The sequence below is a fragment of the Lygodium microphyllum genome, chromosome 10 (assembly GCF_053477565.2).
Source record: "Lygodium microphyllum isolate KBCC chromosome 10, Lygodium_microphyllum_v1.1.10, whole genome shotgun sequence".
NCBI classification, from domain to species: Eukaryota; Viridiplantae; Streptophyta; class Polypodiopsida; order Schizaeales; family Lygodiaceae; genus Lygodium; species Lygodium microphyllum.
Window position 1 is genome coordinate 76381806 of NC_141144.1, and position 14970 is coordinate 76396775.

The 14970-nt window shown below is 39.5% G+C and overlaps 1 protein-coding gene across 2 annotated transcripts in view; it reads right to left on the reverse strand.

Moving 5' to 3' along the window:
• Window positions 1–8566: 8566 nt before the first annotated feature.
• Window positions 8567–14970, reverse strand: part of LOC148030185 (uncharacterized) — a 32218-nt gene continuing 25814 nt past the window's right edge. For both annotated transcript variants that reach the window (XM_087686459.1, XM_087686458.1), the window contains exons 4-6: window positions 13795–14100; window positions 13600–13700; window positions 8567–9085 (exon numbers count right to left, since the gene is read on the reverse strand). In XM_087686459.1, the coding sequence (XP_087542585.1) occupies window positions 8796–9085; window positions 13600–13700; window positions 13795–14100 (697 nt within the window). In that variant the 3' untranslated portion in view covers window positions 8567–8795. The remainder of the gene's footprint in view (window positions 9086–13599; window positions 13701–13794; window positions 14101–14970) is intronic.

The window sequence follows — 14970 nt, forward strand, 5'->3', positions numbered from 1 at the left end:
ATGATTAGCTAAAAATTGACCAATTTTTTAGCATTATGACAAAGAAGGAAGATTGGACTAATGAAGAGTTCAAGAGAATTAAGAGAAAAGCTTATGGTTTTTTTCTTAAAGATGGTTACCTTTGGAGGCATGCGAAAAAGAAAGGAAGGGCGCCTGTTCGTGTCTTAGGTGACAAAAAGACTCAAAGACAGGTCATGCAAGAATTTCATGAAAGCCTATTGGCTGGTCATAGAGGCATATGGGGCACTTTTGCCAAAATAAAAGAGAAATTTTGGTGGCAAAACATGTATAAAGACATTGAGCATTTTGTTGAGTCTTGTCATGTTTGTCAAATGTACTCTATGGTAAAGCATAGAGATGGGCTTCAGCCTACCTATCCTTTATCCATTCACTATAGATGGGTTATTGATTTAGTAACCATGCCTACAGGAATTTGGAACATGAGATATCTAGTACTTGCTAGAGAAGATCTCATAAATCAAGTGGAAGGAAAAGCCTTGATAACAAAGTCTACTCATGCTGTTTGTAGATTTTTACTTGAAGAAGTATTTTGCAGGTATGGATATGTTGCTAAAGTAACTGCTGATAGAGGAGAATTGGATGCTGATGAGGCTCACCATTTCTTTGCTCAATTGGGAATTAAGCTATCTCTTACTTCAGCCTACAACCTTGAAGGCAATGGTAAGAGTGAAAGAGGTCATCAACCAATTCTTAAAGCTTTAGCAAAATCATGCAAAGGAAATATGAGGGAAAGGCCTAAAATGCTACCATTCGCATTTTGGGCTGATAGAACTACCCATAGTGCAGTGACAGGATATATGCCGGCTGAACTTATATATGGATAGCCACCTGTTATGTCTATTGAGGAATCCATTGTCACATAGAGTATCTTACCTTGGGATGAAGGCATGAATAGAGAAGAGTTGCTGTCTCTGCGCATAAGGCAACTCGAAAGAAGGCCAGAAGATGTCAAAACAGCCATTGAAAGGCTGAAAACGGCAAGATTAAAGAATAAGAAGAGGTTTGACAAGCATCATCGACTCTGTCCAAGAGCTATTCAAGAGAATGATTGGGTACTTGTCTATGATAGTAGCCTGGACAATCAATATAGTGCTCATAGGAAGTTAGCCAAGCGATGGTTTGGAGCATATGTTGTAAAAGTAGTACATAATAATGCTACTTACTCTTTGGCTGAAATGGATGGGACCATGATTAAGATACCAATAGCCGCGAAATGAATCAAACTCTTTAAACGAAGAGAATCTTCAACTTATGAACTTGATGACTTAGATATGAGCCCTCTACTTGAAGACATGCAGGAAGAAAAAGACTTAGAGAATGAAGATGAAGATATATCAGAAGAAGACCCTCCTTGACCTGTAATCTTATAAAATGGCACATGCCGGAGGATGTGCAGGTTAGGAGGGGGTGAATGTCAAAGAGTTTACTGTTCATAATATAAATCATGGGATTCTTATGAACACAGAAGAACTTCACTGGGAGTTATATGAGGAATTTGCATACAAAATTCAGACATTGTTATCCAATAACCAACTTAGTTACATAAGTTCTTTTGTATTTAGCATATAATTTTCAGTTATACCATGTATATTGATGAAAAATAAGTCTATGGGAATCTACAACTTGGTCAACTGGAAGTAATTGACAGTCTGCAGGATAAATCACATTGATTCAGGTGCAAAAATATGATCAGAACTCAAGAAAAATGCCAAAAGTTGCCAGAAGTCCACTAAGTTCACAGGGACCTGAAGTAATAAACTTAAGTGACTAGCAAGTGACCTGGGTAGGTCAAAAAGTGACCTAGGACTGAGCAAGGAGCAGCCCGCATTTTTCGGCGCAAAATGCAGGCTGCATAGTCTGAGCACAACTGGAGAAAGCTGAAGCTATGGTGCATGCTTTGGAGCATGCAAACTGAAGATCAACAGGCCCAGAAGCTGAAAATGTAAACACGGTGAGAGCTCCACTTCTCTGCCCATTTGGTCTGACGAAAATGCATGTTGAAACAGTCTATAAAAGGGGAAAATCTGAGAGAAAAGTATTCAGCCTGCTCTTATGCACGACTTCTCTCATTTTGTCTACCTCATTCTTGGTCCAATGAAGCCCGACTTGTACCCAAGTACTTGAGTGACTTTGGGGCAAGCAAAGGGTGAGGATTTTGAAGGTATATGGGCTGTTATGGGCTGAAATAACCAGTCATAAACAGGGTAACCCACCGTTATTGTCCATTTTTATGAGCAAACAAGAGATTTATATGGTTGTAATGGAAGAAAATGACATCTTTTCATCAGGACTTTGTTCATTAATGATTAGAGGAGCTTCTTCATGAGTTTATGCACTCATTTTGAGCTTGATTATGGGCTGGAATTTTCTGTTTTAAAACAGGGCTGAAGCTAAAATTATGCTTCTTCAATTCATTTCATGTATCTTTGGCCCAAATCTTGAATGTATTTGAATCTATCAACATAATACTTGTTCCAAAGGGTTGAAATCTATCTATGTACTTGAAATAAAAGCCATTAGAACTTGCATTTGATATTCATAATTGAATTGAGAATCTAAAAATATCCTTTATGATATGATGTATGTATCCAGAGGCATTTGATGTAATCAAGATAGAGTTATTTCTTCCGTTCATGTATGCTAAATACATAGAGAAAAAGTTTGAATTATTCTTCCGTACCTAAATCATTTCTAAATTCCAGATCTTATTAAACCCCAATCTATTTCCCCTTCCTGAACTTTGAATCCTAAACTCCTCTTCTGCACTAAAGCCCCCGTGGTAGACCTTCAGCCCTTAACACGACGACAACGTGTCCTTCTTTCCATCATGGACCACTTTGCTTCATCCACACGATGTTATGAGAAACCAGCCCGCTGTCTTCTATCTACGTAATACCTAAGTATGCACGTGCACTCACATAATATCTGCACTGAAATATATACACCGTTTGGGTCCTCAAGTGCAGGACAATACTCTCAACTTGCTTAGAGTTCGACTTGTCTCCCAAACTAATTCAACTATGTCTTGTGCACGATAAAGAAGACTAGCACTACCCCTTAGGGAGAGACCACCTGATAGGTTTTTTAATTACAGGTATTAAAGACTCCAACGAACGCACCGTCAGCTCTACATCAACACTCCACTCTGACCTCTTGTCCTTTACTTCATCATGCAAACCACCAGCGAATCATCATGAGCAGACTCCACCATGAGCATCCCATGAACACCAACCCCCGTGCAAGCTATGAGTGGCTATTCCCAACAAAGAGTAGCCCTATCACCACCTACAACAATCATATCACCAGCCAATCGGAACAGCATAGTGCCACCAACGACCTTCATACGTGCCAACATCAGAACTCCCCCAAGGCAAACCACAACAGTCCCTTCCACCCACGTCTTCAGTGCAAGCTCCGCATGCTACATTCGACGAAGAGTGCCATGGGACTGGCACTCGTTTAGGAGGGGGGTAATGTTAACCCCAACACGAGGAAAGCAAAAGGAAATAAAAAAGACGCAGGGCAAAGGTGGAAAAAAAAGGTAGCCCGACAGAAGAAAGAAGAAAAGAAAAGGCCAAAAGCGCAAGGGAAACCTTAAAAAGCCCAAGGCAAATGCAAAAGAGGAAAGGTGCATTTTAAAATACAAAGGCGCACCCTGAAATCTTGTAAAAGAGTGCCAGGCAGTGGAAAATCCGAAAAGCTAAAATAGAAGACAAAGACAAAGGCCAAGGCAAAGAGAAACAGAAGACAAAGGCGCACAAGGAAAAGCGCAAGTCAAAACTTTTGTAAAAGAGCACAAGCGCATCATGGTTTAATTCAAGGAGCGCCGGGCTCTCACCCGTGCAATTTGTAAATATAGACGGGTGGTGGAAAGGAAGCTAGGAAGATGGAGGGACAATGGAGCAGTGGAAAGGAAGTTAGGAAGATGGAGGGACAATGGAAAAAGGGCCTAGGCTACGGCCGGCCATGCAAAAAAGGGGAAAAGGGGGTGACCGCCCAAAAGGGATTTAGGGTTTTGTATATAAAGTTGAAAAGTGAATGAGAAGCTCATTCTTGTGTGTGGCAAAAGTGGCTCTCTTCTTCTTCTTCTTCTTCTTGTTCTTGCTTGCTTGAGCTTGTGCTTGAGAGAGGGAGTGTGAGAGTGTGAGGAAGTGAGTGTGTGAGGGTGAGGGACCGTGGGGTGGAGAAGCTCTCCATCTTCTCCTCTCTTCTTCTCTTCTCTTCTCTTCTCTTCTTTTCTCTTACTTGTGGTGATGGAGCTTGGAGCGTGGAGCTTGAGGATGGAGCTTGCTTGAAGCTTTCACTTGGATTGTGGAGCTACCGGAGTGCGTGGTAGAGGAGGTAACTCGAACGGCACGGAGGTAAGCTCACTACACCCGTAGATATGGATGGCGCGTCGGCTATGTGAGAGGTAGCCATTAGTGCTCGACTTGGAACGCTTGAAACAATAAGCGGTCCTTGGGTCTTGGCGGTTGAGTGAAAGCTCCCACACAACACCTAGAACAAAACCATATTTAATAATATCCAAACTATGATCAATACCATAGCCTAGAAAGCCTACAACATTGTAAATGAAATTGTATTCAAAACCATTCGCAAGTAATCACAAACCTTCTTGAAACCATGTTGAATCATATTCAAATAGTGCCAAATTTGCACTTGTAAAATTTTTAAGCATATCCACTACCCATTATAACCATTCCACTAACATGATTTAAAGATAACATAATGATAGCCATTTACTATATGCTATATAACAACAACCATTTACAATGCACAATATAACCAACCATACAACCATGTCACCATATGAGGATAACCAAACATTATATAACCATACGATGGTGCATTGTGAATCCCTATTGTTGAGATTTAACCATATCCATAACTTGTATAATAACCATTCCACAATAAAAACTTTATGCCATTTGGTACAAGATGTCACCATAAAAGTATATATATATAGCATTAGGGATAACCCAATACAAACATACACCAAAAGGCAAATGATCATAAACTTTGGACCATGTTCATGGTCCCAAACCAAAACCATTACACCATATATGATGAGCCTATGTGTGACAATGAAAAGCTACGTCAACATCATACTAGATGCATTTGAAAAGGATGAAAGTTAAATGAAATGCACCCAAAAAATTCAATGGTTTCACCTAACAAGATGAGGATGAAGTATGCGAGGCTTATATGATGCAAAATATGAGAGGGGTAGATGCATCACTCTAACCCAGTTTGCTAGCATGTGAAAAGCATCAATTCGAATAATGAATTATCACAAATGAAAATCTGTGAATGCTCCCCCCCCCCACCTCCCCCCCACACACACACACACACATGTACATACGCACTCGTGTACCATCAAATGTCTATTAGTGATTTCATTGTATTGGCCCTAATTATGTGAGTAGCAAAATAACTTTCAACTCTCTCACATAGAATTAGGCTCAAATAGGCCTAGGTTAACTCTCAGTTACATGCAATCTATTATGATAAGAGTGGCCCAATGTTAAGTGAACCATTTAATTTGGAAAAACAACCTTGATATTTTTCAAGAGAAGGTTTTTTAATCTTCAAATCTAGGATCACTTTATTTCTATTGTAGTAAGAAAACTTGCAAATTTGTAAAAAAGCATTTGAATCGTCAAGGTTGAACGTTTTCATATTTGCTCTAAAAAATGAATTCAATGAACACTAGTTCAAAAAGGGTGGACAAAGGAAGCTCTGTGTTTGACTTGTCTTTTTTACAGTTAATAATAGACATAGATTGTTTAAAATTTGACATGTTTCCTTTCACTAAATTATTAAGGGACAATTGATAGTGTAGGCGTCCACTTTTCTACATTGCAAAAGTTCACTTTTTCCTTCCCCCACTATTCAACATGTCCTCCTTCAAACACCCCCCCCCCCCCCCCCCCCTCCACCTTGATTTGACACAACTTTTGAGATGCCCTTAGAGAGAATGGGTGTCCACATATGTCTAAACCCACTAAGACCAAGTATGTATTACTATTGATGTCTTAAATTAACTATTGTTACATTAAAAGTGCCATACAACTTGATACACCTCATTATTCAATTAAAAATAAGGGGCATAAGCCGCCTCATAGATAAATCTATTTTGGGTTTTTAACTATTATCCTTGCCCTCTTTGATCCATTTATGCATCTTCCAGTGTTGTTTGACTCGTTAAAACACACCCCAAACCCCACAAAGCAAACCTACAAATTTTTTGACATGGGATTGTAGAATGGTAATTCATTGTATACAAGGAAACTCGTAAGTTCATTTCCATAACAATACTGCTCTTCCAAAAACAATGTCCTCAATTGATGTTTCCAATGCATTGTGCTAAAGTAGACTAGAACTTAAGTTGCATTAAACGGAGCACAATAAACTACACACTTTCAATGTATATGGCTCATCATGTAAGATGGATTAGAATTTGGATAATTTTGTCATGTTTCATAATGGTTTTAAATTGTGAAAGACAAGAACAAGAATTGGATGCCAATTAGGAAACCTTACATTTGTCTAACATCAAGTAACAAAAATTAGAACTCTTTTTCTAAGGTGCAACATGGGAAAAGATCGATGACATGTATAGGGAGGGAAATGGGTGTTGAAAGAAGAATTTGTGTTATTGTCTTTTTTTTGCATAGTGCATATTGTAAAAATGAAAAGGAAGCATGTGTATACAGATCAAGAAGCTATGTGAGCTCTTGTATTTTACAATGGACTGAACATCAAAATAACAAAAATTAGGAGTCTAATGAAAATTTGTAAGGTGCAACATGGGAAGAGATTGGTGACATATAGGGAGGGGAAGGGGAGTTAAAAGAGATGGATGTTACTTAATGTTTATTACCAAAGATAACTACATAGTACATATAGTAAACATGAAAAGGAAGCATGTGTCTTTGGGTCAAGAAGCTACTTGAGGTCTAGCAGCACTAACATTACCTTCTTAAGTAGCTTCTTATAAGTCAAAGATAGATCCAATGATAGAAGCTACTTGAAGATCGAATAATCCGTTACATTAGCCTCAAGTGTAATATGTTATAATAGTTGGCTCCTAAGTGTCCAATCTTATTATAATGAATAATGGATTGCTTGAAGATCAATCTTTTTCAAAGCAAAATCCAAATGATATCTCCTAACACCTTAAACTAGAGAAAAGATTGAGCATTCCAAGTGTTGAGGCTAAGCATTTGAATTTGTGTGAGAAACAAAGAAAGGATGAGGCTACAAGTTGAATCTAATGCGTAGGTTTAGACTATATTCTCTTGGAGTCCCTAGTCTACACATTGGAATGTAAGAGCTTTTGCATGGACTTCTAAAATTCTATGTTATACAAGGAAATATAAGAAATGATCAAAAAATGCTCCTCAACTCCACAAGTTCGCTTTAGGCTATATTGTGAGTAAAATGATTGTACTAGTCACTTCATCATCATAAGCACATGAACATAGATAAGGACACCCTTGCACCTAGCATTGCCCACCATAAAATACAATGGGTTAAACAAACTAACTCTTGAGTTCTTGCATAGTTACTATTTGATGACAAAGGTATCACTAATTGCAAACATCAACCATGCCCTACTAGATATGCAATGCTTCTAACTATAGTAATCCAACCTTGGCAAGAATTCAATGACTATGAATACAACTTTCCAATGTCATGCAAATATTAAATGATTAAGAGCACAATTTACCAACGCAAATTCTCAAGATAGATAAGCTTGAAACGATAATGAGGCACCCAAGGCTATTAAAAGAGTTGAGCCCATAGAAGGAATATCACTCTTGCGAATACACAAACCAAAGGCCTCACATGCTCCAAAGAATTCCACACTGTAAAGGCAAATACAAAACGACTTGATGATCTAGTTAGAGAAATCCTAACATAGATGCAACCTAGGAGCATAAAAGAGGATCCAAGCAATGAAAGGAAGAGCAAAAAAATAATATTCATGAAATTAGATTGCTAGAGTCTTGCACTTTTGTGTGCACCTCCAAAATGAGGCCTAATGGGACACATTGCATAATAGAATAAGAACATCAAGGACACTCATAACATCTAAGATAGAGACCAAACTCTACAGCATACTAGGTACTTACATGGTTCATCACAAATATATGGATTATCTTGTGTATAGCAACAAGACAAGCTTTCAAGTAAAGGCAAAATACAAGGCAAGTATATGGGAGAGACGAGTAGATTTTTCATGCTTTCAAGTTTATGCATTCAGGCAAGGAGTGTATGATATTGTGTGGCACATTGTCACTCCTTTCAAGCTCCTTGTTTTCTTCTCTACTACAAAATGAATCTGTAGCTTACATTTACAATGAAACACACACTTGCTCTCGCGCGCTCTCTCTCTCTCTCCCTCTCCCAATAAACTGTGTATTACTAAATGAATTATTATCTTTATTATGACTTTGCCTAATGTAAGAATTCGTAGCTCTTGGTTTTAGTGGAAACCACCTCCATTGCAGAGAACAAACAAAAGCAGCTAAGAAACTAATGGACTAACAGTTAATTTGCAAGAAGTATGCCTTCAAAGTACCAGAAAATTCAACAATTGACAAGAGTCTCAAAATGTAGCGAGCAGTTTGCTGTAATTCTTGGCTTTCGTGATAGCTGTGTGATATCTCACTTTAAGGGAGTTTCTTGTGCCATAATGGCAAAAATTGTCCACATGTACCCGTTACTTGTAAAAGCATAGTTAGCAAACCTAGATGAGGCAATTGAAGTTAATCCACATGCTGGTGAAATCCTGGAAGAAGAGAGGTGACAAAGCCCACAATAAGCATTTGCAGCTCCTTTAGGAAGCCCCACCAAGTTGGTCCTTGAGGTGGTGGCAGTGGTGGCTGCTGGCCTCGATCTCCAGCAGCTTCAGCATTAGGAACCCCATTAACTTGTGCAGCAGCCTGCCCTTGCCCTGCTGGTGGGGCTGCTGCTGCTGCCACTGCTGGACCTGGACCTGGACCTGGAGCATTTGCTGCATTGCCATCCAACACATTACCTCCTCCAGCTGGCATATCTGCGCTCATAATAGGAGAAGAACATGCAAACCATCAAGTAGTGTTTTTGCTTGTTAAGTGCAATGAAAGTTCCAGGTGGTGACATGTTCAAGTCAATAATCATGTATATTATAAAAACCAAATTAGACAAAATAACAAATACATGATCACTCTACAATCTTGCACACCACCAACCTGACAAAGAGCAAACAAGAAGACAAACAAGGGAGGGTTACTAAATCCTTTCAGTAGGGTGACAGCCAGTGGCCAGTAGGACAGACAAAATGAGTGACAAGTCAAGAATCAAATAGAGTGGCTGCAGCTGTTTTTCCTTCTTACTTCAGCAGATCTATCTTTCAGCAGCCAGCGCCCAACGCACAATACTCAGGTTGGAACAATGCTGATTCAAAAATTAAACCTGTAATTCTAAGACTCTTGGCATGCAGCCTGGCCAGATGCAGAGCTGCATGGGCGTATCCATCCATGATGCTGACTCCTGAGAAACCTTAAAAGACTCCAGTTATTTAGTTGCCTCAAGGGAAACATTTAAATTGATCTCATCCATGTTCTTTTAGGCTTGCATTGGCAGTTTGCAAAGATCAAACTGCCTCCTGAATCCCTTTACATCATGAACCAGCAAGGCATTGGGTGTGTGAGATGTGAATGTTGTTACAAGAAAACTCCCATAATCAAAAGGATTATCTGGAATCAAGTGCTCAAACCAAGGGAATACAAAATAGATCAAACCAATTAGCAACTTGTGGGACATCTCACGGACCCACACATTTTTTTAGTAATAGTTTATATTACTGGTGGGGAGCCTCCAATAGTGGTAAACTCGCTCTCACAAAAGCACGCTTGCTTTTAGCAGCAGTAATATTGATCTGGTGACTATCTCGAAGCCTATAGCAGTCATAAACTGATGGCTGCTAAAAGGTTCTTTAAGGGGGTAATTCTTGACATTAGTGGCAGGAAACTCAAAAAGGGGTGAACTCACAGACAACTACATCCAAAAAGTGGAAATTTGAATGAGAAAGGGTCAGCAATATTTAGCAATTCAGGGTGTATTGTGCATAGGAAGATCGACAAGATTGAAGATGTCACTGACCAGGACTACTAATGAGAAACTAAGTACATGATATCATCTTCCAGTAACACAAAGAACGAATAGATACTCCCCCTCCTTGTAGATACAATCCATCCTAACACGGACCTTTGACACACATGCAAGCATGCACATTTTTTGTAAAGCAGTATACTGATGGGACACCCCCAGAAGGAGATAAGTACCCATCAAGTGAAACTTAAAGAAAACTGCAAAGCCAGCTAGTTAAACAACAACTTTGATATATGGAAATATCAAAGTGAAAACTATTTTATTTGCAACACAATGCCATCCATTTGATGTGGCGTTCTCATTCACGACATATCCATACAAATGGACAACCTAATTTCACGGTGAATCAGCCCCAGTGAATTTCATCCTTCTACCCTCTCCCTTGATTCTTGTTACATCATTTGTGTGTTAATAGTTATGGGGAAACATTATTACATGCATGGGGTTCAAAGGACCATGACTGTTATGCACACATGAGACACATATGAACATTGACTGAGGCCAATCAATGAATGGGCTTGTGCCATTTCATGTGTGGGAATAGGGGCCAAAGACAAGTCACTAGACTAATCAACATACCAGTTATGAGGAGACATTATTCCGAGCTATGATCACACATGTATGTTAGGATATGCAATATACACGTAGGGGATTCAAGGGACCACAATTGTTATGCCCAAGGGTGACAGGAGACATGTCAGAGCACTGACTAAAGCCAATTAACGAAGGGGCTCATGTGAGTATGTGAATAGAGGCCTAATACGAGTAAGTTGAGGATGTGGTAGTCATACATTACAACTTACCCAGGGATCATTAGATCAACAAGGCTAGGATATCCAATAGACACGTAGGGGATTCAAGGGACCACAGTTGTTATGCATACGGGTGATGAGAGACATGTACAAGCACTAACTAAGGCCAATTAATGAATGAGCTCATGCCAGTATGTGAATAGGGACCTAAGACGAGTAAGATGAGGATGTGGTAGTCATACATTACAACATACCCAGGGATCATTAGATCAGCAAGACCAGGAGGCAAATGAACAGCTCACAATCACATTTTTTTCTTCTTTTGTCCTCTGCTAAACCCAAACTTCATATCACACCAGCAAGCTGTAGTAGTTCTATCGTGGGTATCATAGCAATTTTGCCTTGGGGCACCTAAACAATCTATAACCAAAGGACAGAATAATGTCCAAAACTATCACCTAAGTATTGCAGTTCATTCACAATACTTAAGAAAATAGGAAACATGGCTTACAATCTTTTAACTTCCTACCACAAGTAAGACACATCCAGTGTTCCATGTAAGCTAGCTATTAACTAGACTGAATTCTTACGAGGGAATAAGAAGAAACCAGGTGATATATCATATTGATAATCTCCTCTGAGACGAGATAGTAGGGGAGCTCTTTGATACACAATCACTTCTACATGAGCCTCAGGGGATTTAGATGCTCGTAATAGACAAACAAAGGAATCCTATTTACCCAAGAGTGCTTGATAAAAGTGGAAGGACTGTCCAGAAGAGAGTTTAACATGCAGGCAGGTGAGAATCACTCAAAATGGTTTCCCACTTTAAAGTCAAACCTTCCCAATACATTTTCAAGGACAAGAATAATGGGACAGTTATGAGGACACATTATTGGGCACTATGACCATGCGTATATTATAGAATATACAAATATGAGGCTCAAGGAGGGCACAACTGTTATGCACACATAAGGCACACGTGTGAACACGGGCTAAGACCAAAAAACTAATGGGCTCAAGTCTGGCCAAAAAACTAACGGGCTAATGTGAGTGAATAAGGACAAAAGCCAAGTGATGTGGCAAGCATGCATTAGACTTACTAAAGGATCATTAAATTAAGCATGAAAGTTGTACCAAGGTTAGGATGTGAATCAACAGCTCACAATCACATTTTTCCTTCTTCTGTTCTCTACCAAAGACCCACAAGCTGTAACAGTTCTTTTATCAATCGTCCTTGTCCAACACCAAGGCTGCTAATTTGACGTGTGGTATAAAGCAGAATATGCATGCAAAGGTGGACAATAATGCAAGTTGACATAGCCAAATCTGTTAACATAGTTCACTAGGATTACATATCACCAACGGATTAAAATTTGGATCCTGTCAAAATTTCATAATACTATATTCTGACTTGGACATAGGCAACTGATGGCTAAAAGAACACAGGTGCTGTTATGTGATATGTCCAAAGTATTAGAGCTCTTCTAAAACACATTGCAGCAAGCATGTTTGTCCAAGCCCGAGGTTGATAAAAAAAAAGATGATGAACATTCCTGCTTTTGCATGTCTAAACATGAATATTCAAGATAGTTAGATGACTATGCTCTTGGGGAAACAAAGGTGCTCAAGACACAATGACGATCATTAACCATGCACCATACCTCCACCAATACAAGTGGATGTTGAATGAGAAAATAGCTACATAGATAACACGTTGCAACATGCATTATTGTCCAATCCTGGGGTTTATGCTGAACATTCTTGCTTTTGCATGTCTGCAGATGAACATTCAAGATATGTGGATGACCATGCTCTTGGGAGAATAAGGTGCTCAAGACACACAAAGACCATAACTGTGCACCATATCTCCACCAAAACAAGTGGCTATTGACACCATCGACATTGTTTTTGTATGTCTGCAGATGAACATTCAGGATATGTGGATGGCCATGCTCTTGGGAGAATAAGGCGCTCAAGACACAACAAAGACCATAAACATGCACCACACCTCCACCAATACAAGCAGCCATTGACACCATGGACAACTGCTCTGCTCGATCTGTGCAAGAAACGTTGTGTCATGGAGGGGAAGTCAACTGCAAAACAGTAGCCTAACTGCCAATGGGAAAATAGCTACATAGAAAGGTGCCCATAGATAAACCTATGTTGAGTGTTCACTCTATAATAGCATTCAGAACACCATCGTCATGGAACCTGGCAAATGGTCAAACACTAACCCTCATCCAGTGTTGAACTCCCTCTTGCTTGCATGTTAACCACCTTGCTAGTGCCACATCAAAATGTAAGTAGCTCTTCAATTGCAATTTAATTCCAATGCATGAGCTCAATAAAAATCAGTTCAGAAGTTTCTTGCAAAAGTACAACATGGGATTTTTGAGGCTGTACCAAACTTCACAAACTGCATCTCTATTTATAAAAGATGTCCGATGCTGGAACAAGCCCCTAGCACTGAGCTACGTTTTACCAATCATTGCTCTTTAGAAACAGTAATATGAGAGATCTCTGGAAATATGTGATCTCAAATGTATATGCACAAAGCATTAGCCCTGCTTTTTTTCTGACCTGATTTATGTTCTAGTTAAGCATGAGTTGAGTTAGCTTTCAACACAGTTTCAACACAAGCATAGGTAGCTTTGAAAACCTGCTGGCGGTGCACGTGCAAGCTGCTGAGGTGGTGCCATTGCTCGATGAGCACTTCGTGAGATCCACTGCAGTAGAGGGGTTAATGCTCCAGTTTGATACCTGATAAACAAGAAAGATTTTATTTTAAGATGCCTACTAGAATACAAAAGATGGTCAATTGTTGAAAGATAATAGAAGTGAAAAGAACACTTACAGATAAACAAGCCCAGCAAGAAAAAGAAGTAGAATCAGTCTGTCTCTGGACCCGTCTTGATTGAAGACAAAAACCACCACAGCAAGCTTGAGAATAAGCAGCAAATCTATCTGAAAGGCCACATGGAATCTTCTAACTATCTGCCTTTGTCCATCTGGCCTTTGTACTGGGCCTGCATGAGGAGGAACCGGTGCATGTTGATGTTGTCCCTGACCATCATGTGGTTGAACTGGAACAGCTCTATCCAACGACTGGGAGACAGCATTTGGTCCTTGAGAGGCCACATTTCCAGGTAATGGTGTGGCTCTGCCCCAATCCGTACAAGTAAAAACATGAGTCAAAAGGAGCACTTGCAAAAGAACACGTGTAACTGACCAATGGTTGAATATTTCAAAATGAGAGATGCAATTTTTTGATGTAGTAGACTTAACGAAAAGTTGCTCTCATTGAACAAGGATACTAACTGTTTTAGCTTCATAAAACTCAAATTAAGGAATATCCACTGCGGCATTCAGGTTTAGCGAAATTCTAACAGCCCCACACAACAAGTAAAACAATAGAAGATGGACCTTGTTTTCTAAGCAAGAGTCAATAGATCTAAATTGTTTGTTGTTTCCTAGGTAGATTATACAGACCTAAAACTTGATATTAATCAACTGGGCTTCAACGTTTCCTCAGGGAGTGGCTTCCTTGGATCAACAAAGTCAGGAAATGGAGCATCCAAATGCGCTCCTAAAGATTCAGAACTTCCCCATGTTGTTCCTTATTGCTTAGAATGACGTGTGGGTAATAAAGGATTGAACACATCAACTAGTACAGGCTTCCTCTATAAAAACCAATGAGTCATCACATTTAATATTTGTGGGTGCTAGTGACCTTGGCAAAATTGACCTAAGGGTTGCTCATCACCATCTATTTAACATTATCAGCCAACCATAAAGATACTGTAGTGCTACTCTTAACATGTATGTTACACATCTGATGGAGCATTTTGAGGCCTTCTGTATTGAAGCATAATCCCCAATATCCAAAATGTGATTGTCTTCAAAAAGACACACCTATGATTGGCCTAGCCTACCAAGGAGGAAAAAGGGGATCTTTTTTCTTTTTGGGTTCTCCTAGTCGTTCTAGTGTGAATGCACCCTATCCACGCGCACTTTTTACCCTCTTGCATGG